Here is a 17,653-nt window from a genome sequence, read left to right as displayed (position 1 = left end):
GGAGACTCTCAGCATGTGGAGGCTCATGCTACTCTTCGCAATGAATTGTGTTAAATAGCCTAATAAAACTTAAAATGTTTATTTTTCATTTAATTTTATTAAAGATTAGCCAATTCAATTTGATGGAAATTTGCTATGAAATTGAAATGCGTAAATCTTAATTTAAAAAAATATATTTTTCAAAGGTGCCCTCAGTAACATTTGTCTTTGTGTCATCTTGGACTTACACTGACACCTAGTGGCTTGGATGCAGCATCATTTAAAATCAATAGTTTTCAGTTTCAGATGCCATTGTAGAAATGTAGTATTCACAGTCAGCCATGATGACTTTAATCAATGAGTGAATGTGTCCAATAACAGGACGGTTACTGAGATTAAGCGAGTAGTATTCGGCTAGTCATGTGATTCCAATATGGCCGCCCCCATTTGCGGACCCTCTCCATGTAGAATAAAACAGTTTTTATAAAGTTACTGATATAGTCTTCATTTTAAAGCGAGTGCTCATGAATTACTACATATACATGTGTGTTTTGTATTGCCCAATTTCTAATCGATTACATTCAACACTCCTGAACGTGATTTTTTTTACTTCCAAGGTTCCTTTTAACAGAGACTTGCAGACGCTTCGCGAGTCGGTTTGAATGATTCATTCAAAAGAATCGGCTCAAAAGAACGCGAATGAGTCACCTAGACGGTACTGAAGAGTAGATAGAGAGTGAAAGATGAGGCAAAGAGCATGTGTAATGAATCATGAATGTATCACGCAAAAACGTGGATTCCTAATTTCCGATATTCCCTGCTGAGCCATAATGACACACAGCGGTGTTCTCTCGCGCTGTGAAAACACTAAAAACTGCAGCATCTGCTGCTCTGATTTGTGTTTGAGCATTTACTCTACAAAGCAGGACGAATGTTTTTAGTTGCAATGCACGCACGAATGGAAAGCACGTTTCTTTTCACATTTTTGACTACTTTTTGCGGCTCATCATACGGGACGTGGAAGACCAGTTTTCATGTGAATCATGAGAACAAGGTTGAAAAGACATCTTCATCCTCTCAGCCTCACATTGTTTTTATTATGGTCGATGACCAGGGATTTCGAGACGTGGGCTATCATGGGTCCGAAATAAAGACTCCAACTCTGGACAGACTCGCCGCCACTGGAGTGAAACTGGAGAATTACTACGTGCAACCTCTGTGTAGTCCCTCAAGGAGCCAACTGATGACTGGCAGGTGGGATATATAAGGTAGTAGTGTTCCCACATCTATTCGGACACTTCAAATTCACGAATTTCATTGCATTAGATACCAAAGTGTAAACTAATGATGCTAGTCCTTCTTAGAACTAACTTTCTTTGCATTGTTGCTTTTTTGCCATTGTATTCGGTGTAAAGGTCATTTGTATTGGATGTATTTTAAACTGTACTTGCTTTTATATTATGTTATCTAATGCAGTGATATTTACATTGTAAGTGTGTTTGAAGTGTACAAATACTTTTGGGGCCACTGAGTGGACACACCTACTCATTCTTAGGGCCTTTTCTAGGCATAAGCGAACTAGGTGGCTGCCTGGGGCACCACCTGGTGGGGGTGCGTCACGCACACCAAACGCCGCCCTGGCAATGGGGATCTCGCTTATGGTGCGTTCACATTCAACACGAAGACATTTTTTACCCTTGCATTGCTCGCGCGAGTTTCAGCGCTGGATTATAAATGTGAATTTATGTTTTAACACGAACCCGCGAGTATTCCCGTTTCTCTTCCGGAAAAGAACGGGGGAGGGGCTTCTATGACTTGGTTCATAGTAAAGTACAACCAATAGCTGGAATCAAGTAGACGCGCATATTTTCAGAACTTACCAGGTAGTCCAACTTCCTCGTTCACTTTCCTCCAAAGCGACGTCTTTATTCGTCCGGTCTCTGCACATGTATGACGTTGTGTCGCACAATTCCGGGTGCCCACACACCGCTACAACAATTAATTCATTCATTTTTCCAGATTTCTTCTGCTACTACGTCAGTACGTCAGTGACATCTGGACAATCTCAATGCTGATAGGCTTTAGCGACAACGCGTCATGTGGATTACACAAATGAAGCGATTTCACGCGTTCGAGTCGCGCCATTCACTCTATTCACGTTTATTCGCATCTTTGCATTGAAATTTTATGTAATCACGCCGCGCGAAACGCTCGCTTCGCGTTGTATGTGAACGCACCTTTAGGGTGCCAGAAGGGTCTGAAACAGCCCTGCTCATTCTGTATGGTTGAATTGATTTATTTATTTTTGTGGATGCATCTAACGATTATTTTTGATAATCGATTAATCTAACGATTATTAGAGCGATTATTCGCCGATTATTGCAACGATTAATCATTAGCTCTTAATTAATGATTATTCAGCTTGTGCCCCGACTTAAAAGGTTGTATTAAACGTGATTACTAACAATAAAGAGGACAAAATCATCTTTTAAAAATACCTCTAAATGACACACTGAATTTAATCCCTTTAATTAACTTTAATTCAGTAAAAATTCACTGCAAAATAACCTACTGCTATAATCAAGAGTTTTTGTCTTGTTTTCCACATATTCTCTAAAAGCACGTCTAAATATCGTAAATGTTGCTTCTCAGGTCAAGTAATCTTAAGTAGGCTGTTTTTAGATATTTTAAAATATTTAAATATTAAATATTATTTCACGAAGACAGTGCTTCTGTATTTCCTTATTTTGCATTTTTACATTATAATTCCGTTATACTTTGCGATCTACATCACCTGAAGCTGTTTGGAAAGTTTAGATTTTATCTGTGCTGCTCTCACGCGTCATCATTAGAGTTTCATATGATCTCACGTTACGTTAAACGAGATCAAACTACTATTCGGCAATGAAAATCTTTGTCGAAATGTTTTATTGTCGACGTTGTCGCTAATGTCGACTAATCCTTTCAGCCCTAATGTGCATTATAGCACAGAAATGTGAGTCGAATTCCTTGAATTTGGGACATTTATGAACGATTAAAAATGCGCCCAGTACGCGTAATCCCACGCCAAAATTCAAGCCCTCCCTTGAGGGCCCCCTGCTGGTCACGGGCCGGTATGTGCCGCACACCATATTTGAACTAGGGATGGACATTCATCAATAAGTTGGTTTTCGAATATTTAAGCTCATATAAAATGAATACTGGAATAGTTCATTATTTAAATGAAGGTAATTAAGGAGAAAGAGACGTTGTAAATTTGTTCTTTTGTCATAAAGGTTGCATCACCATTTAAAATAAAAACAAGTTTCTAATTATATCCAAAACAAGCTTATATTATGTCATGTAGTCAATTTGCAAAGGAAACAACAAGCCAAACCAAACCCTGAATTTCAAAAGCAGTGTCCTTATGACTTTAAATCTTACAGCCTAAAAAGATCACTGTAGAACTAGGATAATCGAAAGTTACATTTATGAATGAATGCATCCACTCAGATTATAGTTGAAGGACCGCTACAAGATTAGATATATGTGATGCTAACATTCATCTAACATACTGTACATAAGCTAAAGTCTCCAGTGCACTCAGCATTTTGCAGCACACTCATCTTAAATGATTCATTCATTAATTCCAATGCATACTGCCAAAAGAGATTCCTAGCAACCTTCCTGTTTCCTGAGGTGTGGACCACAAATGTTTTACAACCATGGGAACATTGGTGTCGGGCATTCAACACTTAACAACTCACAACTACAATGGGCGGAGACTATGCACACAAAAATACAATCTGTTACTGGCTGCAAGCATGTGTCTACCTGTCAAAAGTTTGGACACAACTATTTTACACACAGGACTTAATTTATGACCTAATTTTTCATGATATTATAAAAAAAAAAAAAGAAAATCATCTTAAAGGAGACCTATTATTCCCCTTTTTACAAGATGTAATATAAGTCTCAGGTCTCCCCAGAATGTGTCTGTGACGTTTCAGCTCAAAAGTACCCCACGGATCATTTATTATACCATGTTGTAAATGCCTCTTTTTGGGTGGAATCAAAAAACACGCTGTATTCGTGTGTGTCTCTTTAAATGCAAATGAGCTGCTGCTCCCCACCCCAGACATAGCTCTGGTCTCTGTGAATACAATCAGAGACGATGCTAACTTTAGCCGCATTAGCCGTGGAATCAGCTAACAAGCACATTCAGAAAGGCGATTTGCAAACATTCACAAAATCTAAAGTTTGATACTTACATGTTCAGGATATAAAGCTGGAACACAAACAGTTGGTACTGATCCATGCTTGAGAATCACATTTTTTGAAAATCCTGCTTTATATTGACCCTCATTCACAAAGCAGTAAGGTGAAAAATTATTTGCACAAACATGCACAATGTTTTGTACGCTTTGGGCCACATTTGCTTCCAAAACAAAACTTGTCCACTGCGTCTTCAGGCGGATCTGATGCCGGGAGTAAATGAAGACTCTTATGTTCACTTTTACACTTTTCTCACTGTATCTGCTCCAGCGTGGAAAACAATGCCGGACTGTGTGTAGATCACTCAGGGGAGGATCTATGATAATAGGGTGGAGTCCGTCACCAGTCGTGGGCGTGGCCTGCTATAACGTGACATCACTTTAGAGCAGAAACGAAAACCGTTCATTTTGACGCACTGTTTTTGATGAATAGAAATATAAGAAAGAGGAGTGGGTGGACTTTTAACATTGTAGGGTGGTTGTGTACACACACTGCCGACTCACATTTATGTACAAAGAGGCAGCTGTGGTTCAGGTGGTAGAGCGGGTCGGCCACTAATCGCAGGGTTGGTGGTTCGAATCCCAGCCCACATGACTCCACATGCCGAAGTGTCCTTGGGGAAGACACTGAACCCCAAGTTGCTCCCAATGGCAGGCTAGCGCCTTGCATGGCATGCAATATCAACATTTGTGAGATGAATTCCATCCAAACAGTTTTGAGGTTAAATGATCAAACTTTTTGTCATTGGAATATAATGATCTGTGAATATTATGTTGGATATTAAAAGTTTTTATGTCTATTTGCTAATCTGTGGACACAGTAATGTATTCGACACAACTTTTCAAATGTTTCCATTTAATATGTCCATGTTTTTTTGTTTTGTTTTTTTAATCGTATTGCCTTTTAAGCTCAGCCAGTCTAGTTTTGCACACTTAAATTAGGGATGTGCACGAATAGTCGAATAATTGAGTATTCGTTCTGTTATAATTATTTGAAAAGTAAAAATACTATTAGAATTTTGCAAAGTATTGCTTTGCCGGCCATGTGTACAGTGAGATGCATGTTAAATCCTGAACGCACAAACTAAAACGGGCAGTTATAACAGAATGCACCGGGTGGCGCTGTTGAGTATGGACACAAGTTTATCACAATTGATGAGCAAACCATTCTGTCGATACGTTTAGATGGACACCAAAAAGCGGGTTATTGCGTTTTGGCTTACTGCAAGAAAGCTGGGTTCCCGTTTAAATGTACTAGATAAGCGGTGTACACTTTACTCTCGTATATGTGCAGCTCATCAGAAAGCAGCGTCCCCGTAACAACCTAATCCCCGTGAACCGAGGATGCTCACTTGCTCCCCCTCAACAGGTTTTAATGGATAACTTAAAGAGGTTTCTTACCAGTTTTCTTGGCATTTCTCCCAAAGACAAACTCAGCTGAGTTTGATCGGCACCATGTTGTTTTGTCACATAACTCTGTGTGTGCATTGAAAGTTTAACCCTTTAATGACAGCCTAGTGTCTCCTGAACTGAAATCAGTTAGATTAAATAAAATGTAATTATGCATAGCCTCAAGCGAAGCCAAAACGTAATGTCCATATATGTGGACGCGGGGTCTCATGGGTTAATATTTGTTGACAAATGTATCTCAATTAATTAGAAGGCAAGAGTGCAAAGAAATGCACATGCTTAATATAATCATCCTTTTCAGCCTGTGAATTGCTTTTCAGTTACAAAAACACTGCAATCAGTGCAGTCAAAGCAGCCTTGTAATTCCAGCTCTGCTTCATTAGTCAAACTCTTTACAGTCCTTACTACAGGTTTAGCTGATTTTAGTTTCTGCTTGTAGGTCAGGAGAAGATGAACCAGACAGTGATCAGAGAGTCCTAAATATGCACGTGGGATGGAGCGATATCTATCAGTTAGAAAAGTCATTATTTGTTTGAGTGATCAGAAGCAGTTTGTCTGTTTTGTTGATGATTGAGCGGACATTTGCCAGATGAATACTCGGTAGCAGAGTCCTAAAGCCGAATTGACGAAGCTTCACAAGAAGCTGGTGCCGGGTGCCGTCGCAATTCCCTCACTTGTATTTCTTGGAGCACTTGTAGAACACCGCTGCACCTCCAATTAAGATGTCTGAATAATCAAACACCAGCAAAAAATTAACAGGTATACTCTGTCGAATATTCAGCAGTTCATCCCTCGTGAAACTGATCGAGAAAAAGTCACAAAAAACATGACATACAAACAAAAGTAACAAAAACGCTAAAGATCTTCACACCGAAGCAGCCATCCTTGGCGCCATCTTACTGTAGATGCACATCAAAACAATCTCGTAAATTTGCCTCACCATATGAATGTATAAAATGTAATTTGTAACCTTGATGGAAACACTATTGTCCTTTTTTGTTGACAAGAAAATACTTTAATACTTATCTAGAGAACATAAATGTGATGCAATAGTGTGAAACACTTGGTGAGGACCAAAAGCATAACATCTGCCCATATAAAACTTAAGGTATTCAAAACCGGCTAATAAAAGTACTGAACTTCTCATAATCTTCCAAGTATCCCTTCTCTATAAAGGCCAAATCTTTTTGGGACTGTCCAGCTGTAGCCAAAAATCTTTGAAGCACAGAAAGTCAGGTTAAGGCTTAATTAAATTTGCTATCAAAGCTCTTCATCAACCTGCCTGCAATGAGGTTACATGGAAAGAGGATTGTGCCCTACGGATCTTTGGCTTTGCGGTGTAGATCCCATAAAGGTTAAGCTTTTGTGCTCCACAAAAGAAAGTTATATGGGTTTGGAACGTCTTGAATGATGACAGAATAAACATTTTTGGGTGAACTACAGGGTTAGGTTAGCAGGATCCAAATCATTTACATTTATGCATTTGGAAGACGATTTTGTCCAAAGCGACTTACAGTGCACTTATCACAGGGACAATCCCCCCGGAGCAACCTGGAGTTAATGCTCATGGACACAATAGTGGCGGTTGTTGTGATCGAACCTTCTGGCAACCTTCTGCTTACCAGTAATGTGCTTTAGCCCACTATGCCGCCATCACCACTCCAAAATAATGGGACAAGGCTTTTGGTGTCAGAATAAAGGGCCTTGAGGTTAGAATGAGTAGCAACTGAAAAGAAGAGAAAGAGAGCTTTTGGATTGAAGGGAACACGTTTTAATGCTGTATGGTCTGAATTCTATCAGCTGTAGAAAGGAGTGTGTCCCGCTTATTTAAAACAGATGTAGGTGTGATGTTAGAGGTACAGCAGAACATGGGTCAGCATGTCTTCCAGCTGAGGATTGGTATTGCCTGGTGGCTTTTGTAGCCAAAAAACATATGTCTCGCAGGACATTTGGAATGTGTTAAGTAGTGTTTTCAGTGTGTTACGTTCTGTGTTTTAGGCTACACTGAAAAAATGTATGTCTAATGAAGGCCCAGAGGGTGGCCGAAACATCATGTATTTTTAATAGAATAAAGTTGTAGCTCTAGTTTTGCTTATAGAGTGAGTGTTGCACCTCCTTCTTTTGAAAGTTGGAGGCTACATTGGAAATAAGTTAAAAAGGACGTACAAATAACTCAAAAGACTCTTTTATCATTTATGCATTTGGCAGATGCTTTTATCCAAAGTGACTTACAGAGCACTTATTACAGGGACAATCCCCTAGAGCAACCTGGAGTTAAGTGTCTTACTCAAGGACACAATGGTGGTGGCTGTGGGGCTCGAACCAGCAACCTTCTGCTTAACAGTTATGTGTTTTAGCTTATGTGCTTTAGCCCACTATGCCACCATCACTGTGATTGTGATTGTGAAGCGCAATGATCAATGTACAAATGGGACTGATATTTATATTTTAGGGTCTTTCACATGACTCGCATCATGTCTATGAAGTGACGTCACACCAAAGTGTTTTTCACACACACGTTTTGCTTCACCAATAATGTCTTTGAGAGTACGAAGCAACAAGAAATATTTAAAAACTGTCCAGATTTATCAAGAGACATTGAATGTCTCCTAATTTATTTTTATTAAATATTGCCTTATATGTTTATGAATATCAGAGACCCCAGTTATAGACCTGAACATAAACGAGACATTTTATTACTTTCTGCTATCAAAGCAAATGCAAGCTATTTCTCTCTCTTACAAATACACGTTTTCAATGTTTATTGTGCACACCTTCGCTTTTTTACATCGTCCCTCCGTGATGCTTTCAGCAGCGCTTGTCATGTGGAGGGTGATGCGGCGCTTGACGCGGGGTTCAGCCTCCAGAACCAAATTAAAACTGCCACGAGAAGTCGTCTGTCCGAGGCAAAGGCACAAAATCTAATGACAATTTCCTCAGCATCAGTCTTCCTTGATACGTTTGTTTACGCACAGGTCGAGCACCCAGTTTAAATCGAAGTGGACGTGTTTTGTTCATATTTGAATCATATTTGTTTTTTGTAATATGTCGTGTTTTATTGGGATTCAGTTTTGAAAACTTTCATCTGCTTCATGTCTCTGTTGTTCATCTGTTCTCTTCATAAATAAATAATGCATAATCTGCTGTTTGCTCTAATGCAAGCACTGTATGTAATGTTTTTGTTAGTTATTTTTTTTGCATAGCCGAATTTCAAACATTACAAGTAAACCTTCTACTAAGGTGGACAGAAAACTTGGACAAGTTCTTGAAAAGGAAAAATATTGAAGATGGTTAGCCTGTGTGGGAGTGTGTGCCGTGGAATTTGTTAGTCATAAAAAGTGTGCCGTGGCAGAAAAAAGGTTGGGAAACACTCATCTAACTATCAGTGGAGTAAATGTTTTTATTTTAGTGCAAAAAATGCAACTTATACGAATCAAGCTTACCTTTGTTTATATGAACGTGATTACTTCACGTGAAGCGTCTCTTCACGTGAGAGATGCGACTCACAGTCGTCAGCATGTTTCTAAGCTAACAACGCAATACTCAACTAAGCACAAAAACACATATTAGTACATTTTTAAGTGGAGCTATTTACTTTGTAATATTGAATAAAAAACAAGAATATTTATTGTAAACATTTTACTCGAGTTCATCCATCTTAGATGGATTTTTGTAATTGTTGCCTCAGAAGGTGTCTTAGAAGCTACCGACCATTTGGAACAGCCTTTTAATGACTTAAAATGCTGTTTAGTTAGTCAGCCCACTGGGGTTTCAAGCTATAGTATATCTTGTTCATGCTGGTTTAGGCAGGTTAGTACTGCTCTATTAGTCATGGTCCAGCTGGTGGACCTGCATAGCAATGCCAGATCACTGTAGTGACCTCCACAACCTTTAGTGAATTCCCCCTGTGTATGTAGTTGTGTGTGAGTGTTCAGTGAGTGAAGAAACAGCAAGTTTGTGTTAGTGTGATATGTTAGTATGTGTGTGTGTGTGTGTGTACATGTCTGCGGTGTTGCTTGTGTCTTGTGAGTTTCTGTTTGCATGTACTGTATGTGCATTCATACAGCAGTGTTGACATGTATGCATGTCATGAACAGCAGATCTCTGTAGACGTGTGGTGATTTGCCTGATGTTACTTCTCAAGCTGCGCACGGCTGCAAACCATTTCTGAAAGAACAAACACAGGTCTTATTCCTCTGTGAAGGAGTGCTTGTTAAGCTGAGCTGCCATGAGTTGAGAGAGACCTTGGTCAAGACACTGAACCCCAAGTTCCTCCCAATGGCAGGCTAGGGCCTTGCATGGCAGCTCTGCCATCATTGGTGTGTGTGTGTGTGTGTGAATGGGTGATTGGGACACAGTGTAAAGTGCTTTGGTAACCGCTAAGGTTAAATACATAAAAATGTTCAAAATTGACTGGTTGAAGTGAAGTGCGTGCCGACACAATCACTGGTAACACTAGCCATGATTTGTGTGTTAGCAGATGAAAATGATTCATAATACTTACATTCTTTAAAATTTATTGGAGCCTAGATCCAGAGCCTGAGAACCAGATTTTCCATGCGTATAAAAGCAGCGCGTCACTGTTATAGAAATATGTCTGACATTCAACCAGGACACAGTTAATGCACAAAAGAACGTGAGACCATATTTCTATTCTTCTAATTCATTGCATACAGTCCATTTACACTACCAACTTCTTATTCTTATTCTTGAATGTGCTGTTTTTGTTTATAACGCTGGTGCTTGACAGGGAATGGTCTATAAAATAGGGCGCAAATGGTGCAATAACTGGAGAAAAACCTCAGAATTAAACTGCACTTGACCCAGCCTATTAGCTCTTTGCATGCATCATTTCACCAAACCCACTTGCGCCTAGACTTGCACTAAAATTTGCATACCTGAGAGCGGACCGTGGTACAGAACCCAAGACTACTTGTAGGAGGTGGTCCGAGTTCGTTTGCAATCTGAACTTGGGTCCGCACCTTTTCAGGAATTAAAATAACTTGTGCATGCATTTTTGCCGATTAAAGCATGATGACTTCTTCAGTTGCACAAAAACAAACCCGCTTGTGCTCCATGTGTGGCAGGGGAATGCTGTGGGACACAGAAGATGTGAGGTGTCTTACGTGAGCATGTGAGCGTGCAACCAGTTGTGTCCTCAAAAAGGTTGTTTGAGCATCCTTCTCCTGGACATGTACAACTGCTGAATTATAGCATGCGATGCACAGAGGCGCCAATGTCATTTACTCCGATGTACATAATGGCGCCAAATTAATAAAAGAAACACAAAAATATAGTAACCCGTGTTGTGTTCTCCATCTTGTGCACGCTTGAGATGACGCAAGTTGATGATGGAAAAGCACAGATACGCGTATCTGAAACCAGACCAACGCTGCGGGTGGCACCGGGAACAATCGACTCTGATTCGTACCACAGCAAACGTGCCCAGTCTGAAAAACACATTATTTTTAGCAAGGTTTCTCTAAATAAGACATTTTGTTGCAATGACGTGTGACTGGTTGTTTGGGTGAAGTCAGTGGCACTGACACTTGTTCATGTTTATCATTTCTCTTCAAAAGAGAGCCGTAGAAATACAGTAGATGTAATGTTGAGTCTGGTGCTGGTGTCAGCTTGATGTAATGAAAAATATAGCTTTGATTTCTTGCTTCTATTTTAAGCCTTTTGTACTCACAGCAGAAATATTGAGCCAAATTCCATCTCTTAAAGAGACAGATCTGCAGCTTTTCTTCAGATGTATCCAATCATTGCATTAAACTTACATCATTATATTCAATTACTTTACATGTCATCACTTAAAGGGATAATTCACCCAAAAATGAAGATTATGTCATCATTCACACACCCTCATATTATTCCAAACCTGTATGACTTATGTTCTTCCACTGAACTCACAAGGAGATGTTTGGCAAAATGTTATCCTCACTCATCATTCACTTTCATTGCATCATTTTTCCACACATCTCTTCACAGATGTATTCTTAAGATATTTTTATATTACGTAAGCTGAGTAGTGTGTACCTTAATTACTGAATATAAAAATATATCAAGAGTACTGTATGTCGTCAGGGTGTTGCTATTCGGTTGCTGAATGTTTTTTAGCGTGTTCCTACATGGTTGCTAGGGTCTTCTGTATGGTTAAAAGTTAAAAGAGCCCATCCAAAGTCTCTATAATATATTTGTTCCCTATATGTGTTGCAATTTAACTGCTATGCCACACCCCTCCTCAATTAATAATAATAATAATAATAATAATTCCTTACATTTATATAGCACTTTTCTAGGCACTCAAAGCACTTTACATAGTATAGGGGAATCTCCTCAACCACCACCAGTGTGCAGCATCCACCTGGATGATGGGACGGCAGCCATAGTGCATCAGAATGCCCACCACACACTAGCTATTGGCGGAGAGGAGATGGTAGAGTGATGTAGCCAATTCAGGGATGGGGTTATTAGGAGGCCATGATAGATTGATTAGGGCCAGTGGGGGAAATTTGGCCAGGACATCAGGGTTACACCCCTACTCTTCACGAGAAGTATGAGAAGTGGATTTTTAATGACCACAGAGAGTCAGGACCTCAGTTTAACATCTCATCCGAAAGACAGTGCTTTTTTTTTTACAGTATAGTATCCCCGTCACTATACTGGGGCATTAGGACCCACACAGGCCGTAGGGTGAGCACCCCCTGCTGGCCTCCCTAATACCACTTCCAGCAGCAACCTTGGTTTTCCCCAGGAGGTCTCCCATCCAGGTACTGGCCAGGCTCAACCCTGTTTTAGAGGGCAACCAGGCAATAGCTGCAGGGTGATAGGGCTGCCGGATTAATGGTTGCAATTGGCCACTTGCAACCATTAGGATTTGATGGTAATTTCTCAATCTCTCAGACTCGTTGTGGTCACATTTATCAACTCAACACTGTGTAGTAACTTCCACCACAACCTGTGATATTCAGTCAATGGACTTACGAAATCAAAGATGAGCGTTTTTTTTCAAAGGTGCAACATGCGTCCATCAGGTCAATTGAGTTTTTATCAGGCTAGATCTATTTACATTTTATGAAAGGGATTAGAATATGTTCTCCACTCTAACAAGGCTTTTGTCATGATTTTTAAGGGGAATTGTTGTACCATATCTTTACATTAGTTTGACATGAGGGTGTTTTCCAATCTGTGGCTGTTTCAATCCAGGATGGGCATTTCTAAACTATCCAATGAACGTAGGGAATCACAATGTTGTAATCAGTGGGTGTTTCCAAATCAGGATGGGCATTTCTAAACTAGCCAATGAAAGTAGAGTGGAGTAGTGGTGGCGTAGTGGGCTAAAGCACTAAACTGTTAAGCAGAAGGTTGTCGGTTCGATCTCCACGGACACCACCATTGTGTCCTTGAGCAAGGCACTTAACTCCAGGTTGCTGCGGGGGGGATTGTCCCTGTAATAAGGGCACTGTAAGTTGCTTTGGATAAAAGCGTCTGCCAAATGCATAAATGTAAATGTAATTAGGGAATCCCAATGGTTTGAAAACATCCATGAATTAGGAAAACCCCATGTTTGTCTCTTCTTGTTTGTTCAAAGTCTCGTCTGAAGTTAGGACCAAGGTCTATGTTAGGCAGTCCAGATCATATGTTGTTACTAATTTTGTGTATTTTTATACCCTAGATATCAGATCCACACTGGCCTCCAGCACTCCATCATCCGACCCACCCAACCCAACTGCCTCCCTCTTGAGAACATCACTCTTCCACAGAAGCTGAAAAATGCTGGATACTCCACTCATATGGTGGGAAAGTGGCACCTTGGTTTCTATAAGCGTGGCTGTATGCCCACGCAGCGGGGCTTTGACACCTTCTTTGGCTCTTTGTTGGGTAGCGGTGACTACTACACCCATTACAAGTGTGACAGTCCAGGAATGTGTGGATATGACCTTCATGAAGGTGAAGAAGCCGCTTGGGAGCAGGACCATGGGATCTATTCCACCATCATGTACACACAGAAGGCTGTGAATATCCTGGCATCTCATAATCCTAAACATCCCATCTTCCTTTACTTGGCCTACCAGGCTGTTCACTCACCCCTGCAGGTTCCTGCCCGCTACCTCGAGCGCTATAAGTCCATCCCAAACTTGCATCGCCGCAAGTACGCTGCCATGGTCAGCTGTTTGGACGATGCGGTACGCAATGTAACTCTTGCTCTCAAGCACTATGGATATTATGACAACACAGTTCTTGTTTACTCCTCAGACAATGGTGGTCAACCAATGGCAGGAGGCAGCAATTGGCCATTGAGAGGGAGTAAAGGATCTTACTGGGAAGGAGGTATACGAGCCGTTGGGTTTGTGCATAGCCCATTACTGGTCAAGAAAGGTACCAGTAGCCGAGCTCTAATCCATATCACGGACTGGTATCCAACACTGGTCATGCTTGGTGAAGGTACGCTGGACGAAAACCAGAGTCTGGATGGTTACGATGTCTGGGAAGCCATCAGTGAGGGGCGTCCCTCGCCTCGACTGGATATTCTCCACAACATTGACCCCATCTACACCAGAGCCAAGAATGGATCCTGGAAGGCAGGCTATGGAATCTGGAATACGGCCATCCAGGCAGCTCTCCGGGTGGGGGACTGGAAGCTCTTGACGGGGGTGCCTGGATACAGCGACTGGATTCCGCCCCAGACGTTTACAACATTGTTATTGGCCAACCGTTGGCACAAAGAGCGAGTAAGCTTGCATCGGGGCAAGTCTATATGGCTGTTCAACATTACGGCTGATCCATACGAGCGAGTGGACCTGTCTCAACGCTACCCACATGTGGTGAAGAAGATGCTGTTCAGGCTTCTGCAGTACAACAAGACAGCCGTGCCATGCCGTTACCCTCCCAAAGACTATAGCTCCAATCCTCAGTACAATGGGGGGGTCTGGGGACCCTGGCACATGGATGTTGATGATGATGATGATGATGATGATGAAGATGATAATCTTCTCTCATATGATTTTGTCAAGATGAAGAGTTTGAAGAAAGCAAAACGAAGAGGCAAACTGAAAAGAAAGATCTAAGGTGTGACCTCCATTTGGACCTTTTGGGAACTCAGGGATGAAGTCTTGAACTTTTGTGAATTTTTGAGTCTTTTTCACTGAAGTGTTGAACCTGATCTCATAAAAAAATAGTTTTTTTTTTTTCATGTTGATATCAAAATGATATTATGCGGCTTCTTGCACGTATTGCACACTACTTCCAAGGTGAAATGTCCACTGGGTGGTGCTATGAGCTTGTTCAATTTTCTCCAAAACTGATCAGGTTTTTAAGGTTTAACCTAACGAACAATGTTGGGGAGTAACTGAATACATGTAATGGGATTACGTATTTAACATACTAAATATAAGTAACTGTATTCCACTACAGTTACAATTTAAATCATTGGTAACTAGAATACAGTTACATTCAAAAAGTATTTAGATTACTGATTACTTTGCATTTTATTGTCATTTGTTTCATTTAATATTTAGTCCTTTCAGATAGAAAACCTTTAAACATATAAATGATGCGATCCAAAGTGCATTTGAACAGCGGTGAAACACTTTCTTACGATGTGTTACATTCATACGAGCAGACAGAGAAGTACGTTTGAAGTAAGTTTGGCGCAGAAGAAATAGAAATAAACCTGTAAATTGTTAGCTTTACGCTAAGCTAAAATGCTATTTCTAGCCATTTTACATGCACATGTTACCAGACACGATAATATTTTTTTTATCAAGAAAATTCATGCTAGATCATAATTTCAAAGACCTTTGATAATAGGGTTAAAAATCGTATTCTTGATCATTTTTGTATTGTTTTCCTGTAAAAATTCAATCAATTTGATTGATCTTGTTTTAGAAGCAACACTGCATAAGATATTTCGGTTTTTCAGAGAATGTATTTTTAACGTGCATTTTGTCTTACTGCACTGACAGAGTTTTTATAGTCAAAACAAGTGGAAAAAATCTACCAGTGCTGAAGAAGTAATCCAAAGTATTTAGAATACATTACTGACCTCGAGTAATCTAACGGAATACACTACAAATTACATTCCACAGCATGTATTCTGTAATCTGTAGTGGAATACATTTCAAAAGTAACTCTCCCAACGCTGCAAACCGATAGTGTCATAAAAGGCAAATGTGAGATGAAAACACAATTTTTTAAGCAACCACATAATTTAGTGGTTCTTCTGTGCCACTTCTGGCTCATGTGTTGACTGTGTTGACATGCTCTCCAGGACTCGTATCTCGGTCCTTTGCATTGCAAGTGCAATGCTCTTTTGGTTTAGGTATCGTGCGATTTGACCATGTTCAAACATGTTTGTAAATGTAGATGGTTATGTAATGCAAATGTACAGTTGAAGTTAGAAGTTTACATAATAGTGTATATATATATATATATTTAATCACATTTCCAGTGGGTCAGAAGTTTACATACACTTTGTTAGTATTTGGTAGCGTTGCCTTTAAATTGTTTAACTTGGGTCAAATATTTTGGGTATCCTTAGACAAGGTTCTCACAATAAGTTGCTGGAGTTTTGTCCCATTCCTCCAGACAGAACTTGTTTGTTGGCCTCCTTACTTTCAGTTCTGCCCACAATTTTCTCTCGGATTGAGGTCAGGGCTTTGTGATGACCACTCCAATACCTTGACTTTGTTCTCCTTAAGCCATTTTGCCACAACTTTGCAGGTATGCTTGGGGTCATTGTCCATTTGGGAAGACGCATTTGCGACCGAGCTTTAACTTCCTGACTGATGTCTTGGGATGTTGCTTCAATATATCCACATCATGTTCCTTCCTCATGATGCCATCTAATTAGTGAAGTGCACCAGTCTCTCCTGCAGCACCCCCACAACATGATGCTGCCACCCCCATGCTTCATGTTTGGGATGGTGTTATGCGGCTTGCAAGCCTCACCCTTTTTCCTCCAAACATATCGATGGTCGTTATGGCTAAACGGTTACATTTTTGTTTCATCAGACCCGAGGGAATCTTTGTCCCCATGTGCTCTTGCAAACTGTAGTCTGGCGTTTTTATGGTGGTTTTGGAGCAGTGGCTTCTTCCTTGCTGAGCAGCCTTTCAGGTTATGTTGATATAGGACTTGTTTTGCTGTGGATATAGATACTCGTCCACCTGCTTCCTCCAGCATCTTCACAAGCTCCTTTGCTGTTGTTCTGGGATTAATTTGCACTTTTTGCACCAAACTACGTTCATCTCTAGGAGACAGAATGAATCTCCTTCCTGAGCGGTGTGATGGCCGTGTGGTCACATGGTGTTTATACTTGAATATGGTACCTTCAGGCTGTTGGAAATTGCTCCCAAATATGAACTTGTGGAGGTCCAAAAAATTAAAGACACAGTTAACTTAGTGTATGTAAACTTCAGACCCACTGGAATTGTGATACAGTCAATTAAAAGTGAAACAATCGGTCTGTAAACAATTGCTGGAAAAATGACTAAAAGTAGTAATTGCCCAAACTATAGTTTGCTAATATTAAATCTGTGGAGTTGTTAGAAGATGAGATTTAATGACTTCAAACTAAGTGTATGTCAACTTCTTCCAGGTGGATCTATAGTCATCCACTAGAGAAACAGGGTCAAAAGTACAGTACATGTTAATGAACTGATAATCTGCTGTTTTACTCGTGGTTTGTGTGAAAGGAAATAAACGTGATAGTTGTTTTAGCACCTCTAGTGTTCATTTCACCAGGAAACTGCCACGATACTTACAACAAGCCATGAAAAATCATTTAGCAAAAATGTTGATATTGTAACGTGTTTCTTAGACGAATCGGATGGCTTTACCTGCAGTTTCATAAGAGCAAAAAGGTGAAGTGTGTACTTTTTTATCAATGTTCAAGCACCATCGCGATTTAATATGCTGTTACATCTGTGAAGCCTTTCGAAGGTTTACTTCCTGAAAAAAGTGAAAGCACTGTGACCCTGTGGTGCTTACAAAGCATTTCTGTTGAGCG

At 40.3% G+C, this 17,653-nt stretch overlaps 1 protein-coding gene across 1 annotated transcript in view; it reads left to right on the top strand.

Annotated features, from left to right (window-relative positions):
- The first annotated feature begins 816 nt into the window (after positions 1-816).
- Positions 817-17,653, top strand: part of LOC127619541 (arylsulfatase J-like) — a 17,423-nt gene continuing 586 nt past the window's right edge. Inside the window, exons 1-2 of the mRNA XM_052092397.1 lie at positions 817-1,233; positions 13,321-17,653. The exon at positions 13,321-17,653 is cut by the window's right edge and continues 586 nt beyond it. Of these exons, the coding sequence (XP_051948357.1) occupies positions 911-1,233; positions 13,321-14,713 (1,716 nt within the window). The 5' untranslated portion in view covers positions 817-910 and the 3' untranslated portion in view covers positions 14,714-17,653. The remainder of the gene's footprint in view (positions 1,234-13,320) is intronic.

The sequence above is a fragment of the Xyrauchen texanus genome, chromosome 2 (assembly GCF_025860055.1).
Source record: "Xyrauchen texanus isolate HMW12.3.18 chromosome 2, RBS_HiC_50CHRs, whole genome shotgun sequence".
NCBI lineage: Eukaryota > Metazoa > Chordata > Actinopteri > Cypriniformes > Catostomidae > Xyrauchen > Xyrauchen texanus.
Note: the sequence above shows the minus strand (reverse complement) of the source record. Positions and strands in the feature narration are given on the sequence as shown.